Source organism: Crocuta crocuta, unplaced genomic scaffold (assembly GCF_008692635.1).
Source record: "Crocuta crocuta isolate KB4526 unplaced genomic scaffold, BGI_CrCroc_1.0 scaffold494, whole genome shotgun sequence".
Taxonomy (NCBI): domain Eukaryota; kingdom Metazoa; phylum Chordata; class Mammalia; order Carnivora; family Hyaenidae; genus Crocuta; species Crocuta crocuta.
Genome location: NW_027527931.1, coordinates 604,233 through 606,951, shown reverse-complemented (window position 1 = coordinate 606,951; position 2,719 = coordinate 604,233). Strand labels below are relative to the sequence as shown.

General features: G+C 49.9%; 1 protein-coding gene across 1 annotated transcript; it reads left to right on the top strand.

Annotated features, from left to right (window-relative positions):
• The first annotated feature begins 379 nt into the window (after nt 1-379).
• SMIM42 (small integral membrane protein 42) lies at nt 380-1,351 on the top strand. The gene has a single exon (XM_077751744.1). The coding sequence runs from the start codon at nt 616-618 to the stop codon at nt 826-828; it is 213 nt and encodes a 70-aa protein (XP_077607870.1). The 5' UTR covers nt 380-615; the 3' UTR covers nt 829-1,351.
• The last annotated feature ends 1,368 nt before the right edge of the window (nt 1,352-2,719 follow it).

Below are 2,719 nucleotides of genomic sequence, written 5' to 3'. Positions count from 1 at the left end.
TAAAATGCCATAGAGCCATATGCACACATTTGCTCCAGTGTCTGTTCACTGGCTTTGATCTTGTGCTATGGTCACATGCCATTAGCTACTGGGATACACGGCTTCTCTCTCTACTCTCTTTGCAACTTCCTAAGTGTCTAAAATTATTTCGAAAGGAAAAGGAAAAAGATAAAAAGGGGATTGAAGGGGCATCTTCACAAGCAATTGGGGAACCCTTTCCAATCTAGAGACCAGGCATGAAGGGAGGTAGTGCTCAGAGGATAGAGGTTTCCAGACTAGAACCTTCAGTTCAGACCCCAGCCTCACCCTCAAGTGACATCACAAAGCTTCAGACGCCCCACCCACCACCCAGAAGTCTTATCAATTAAGCCATCCATCATCTCAGGGCCATATTTGCCCTGGGAGCTGTTGTCCAACCTGGCTGAGCAAACTTCTCCTCTGCCTGTTCAGTTACATCCCAGGAAAATGGCGCCAGGCAAGCAACGGGGTCGACAGACGTGTGGCTGAAACTCCACACCCGGTTTGAGGATATAACAAAGGGCCGCCTGGTTCTCTCAGTGCATAGTTGTTGGGCATCTGCTCAGACCACTTAGCTCAGCTCTCTTGGAGAAACCCATGTCTTCCTCACAACTCCCAGCCCTCCTATGGGACAAGAGCACACTCACCACCGGCATCTCTGATCCTGCTTACCTGGTAAAGGTTCTCTTCTTCTTTGCACTCCTGATGACCCTCGTCACTCTGCTCATCCTGGTCTGGAAGGTGACCAAAGACAAGGGCAGCAAGAACAGAGAGCCAGACCCGAGAAAGAAGGATACTCTGCTGGCGTGAAGATGGACAGTCGCTGCTAAGGACTCCATCCAGGGGAGGACCGGAGGCAGCGCCATCCTGGAGCCAGAACCCAAAGAGGAAGAGCCGCCCTGCCCCCCACCCCCAGTCCCCGAGGGCCTCCCCCTCCTCCACCACCACTTCTGGTGTGATTCACACTCATCTTCCTGTTCCCTGGCTCATCTGGGCTGCCGGGTTTGAATGTCTTCTCTCTGTGGATCTTCTAGATTGGAATTATAAACGGCTCTTGATTTCTGCATTAACAGAGGAGGAAAAATACAAACACATGGAGAATTAAAAATTGATTACAAAGCCCACATTTTCCTTTCTAAATTGGTCATGTGTTGACTCTGAGATATTGAAATTATTGGGAGCTCACAGCATCTCTGACTGTATAATGAAGCTATACCAGCAGCTTGGTTCCAGAAGCTCCTTGAAATAGAACAGCTCACCTACCCCCAATTTTAGGTAAAATGGCTCCCTCCTCTTCACCTAATTCTAAGAATAAAGAGTATTATTGCCTCTCAAAAAATGACTGGAAGTATCAAATACTTTTCTCCCTTCTCCCTCATTCTCCAATGTTATGGGCTGGCAAACTTTAAAAATACCATATTCTAAAATAATAATTTCATATAAAAAATCTTTTCTGGGTTTGGAATGAATTAACTTCCTTTTCAGATGAAATCTAAATTAAAGAGGCAGTGTTTTGAAAATCCATACTCTCACTAGTTAGGCTTGAGTTACCCAAGGAGCATTGGACCATTTGCCTGGAAGGAATTAGTAATTTATTAGAGAAAACCCTTTATGTCCAACCCCACTGTTGACTTCCTCCTCGAAGCAGCATGTCAGCTGTTCCCCTGTCTCCCTCCACATGCACTTGACTCTGGAGTCAAAAGCCAAGAGCCCCTTCCCCCAAAGCTTTTCCCACTGCGTAGAATCATGGGACTGTGTTCAGCCATCTCAGAACACAGCCCCGGTATCTGGGCTGCATACTCTGCATGCGAGACACGGGTTGTCCATGAACTTCCACTATAACCTGTAGAAATAAGGAGCTCGGTCACCTGGTGCTGAGGAGGGGCCAGTATTGCTGCGAGACCCAAAGGGAGTCCATCTGGGTCAGTGAGTGTTCCCACCTGCCTCCTCGTGTGTCTGATGGTGGTGCTCGTCCTGTGGCTGACCAGCTGTAGGGAGACAGCTCACGGCTGGCCAGCAATGGGGCTGAAAGTCTCCTGACCAAGGAAGATGTACCCCTCTCTCTGCAGCATGGGGCTCTTCCTCCGATCTGGCTAGCATTCCTCTCCAGCTGGCTACCACGCCCTGTGCCCATCCAGCACCCTAGCTTCGGAAGTGCCGGGTGTGAGGGGGTGTTGCCTTGAGTGCGCATGGTTTCCATGCATCGCTCTGTTAAGAAGCTGCTCCACAAAGGTCTGCGTGTGCCTCAGAGTTGGCAGCAAGGTCCTCGGCACCCCAACACTCTGCAGAGTTTTCTCCCCTATCCTGAAAACGCCTGTATTTATCCACCAGATGTTTACTGAGCTCTTGCTAAGAATCAGGCTCAGTCCTGGGTGCTGGGGCTAAAAGAGGAAGGGCCCCCTTTTCTCTCTCCTCAAGCCTGTGCAGCACAGTGAGAGATAGATGTCCAAGAAATGAGCACAAGGGTGAATGCTTAATTATAAAAGGAAGAGAACTGGGCTTTCTGGGGGCATGTACAGAAGGAGCCTGGCCCGGGCTGGAGAAGGTGCGCCTGGGCACAGCAGGCTGGCTGAGGCTGCAGAACGGGTGGGAATTCTGCACAGAGGGGTGCAGGCAGGTGGCCCAGCATTCCAGAGCGAGAAAAGAGATCAGCATGTGCAAAGGCTCATAACCAGAGAGGTTCTGTCAATGGTATAGAAAG

Excerpts from the sequence above, each read along its gene's own strand:
- SMIM42 (XM_077751744.1), top strand. The coding sequence starts at position 616 with ATGTCTTCCTCACAACTCCCAGCCCTCCTATGGGACAAGAGCACACTC.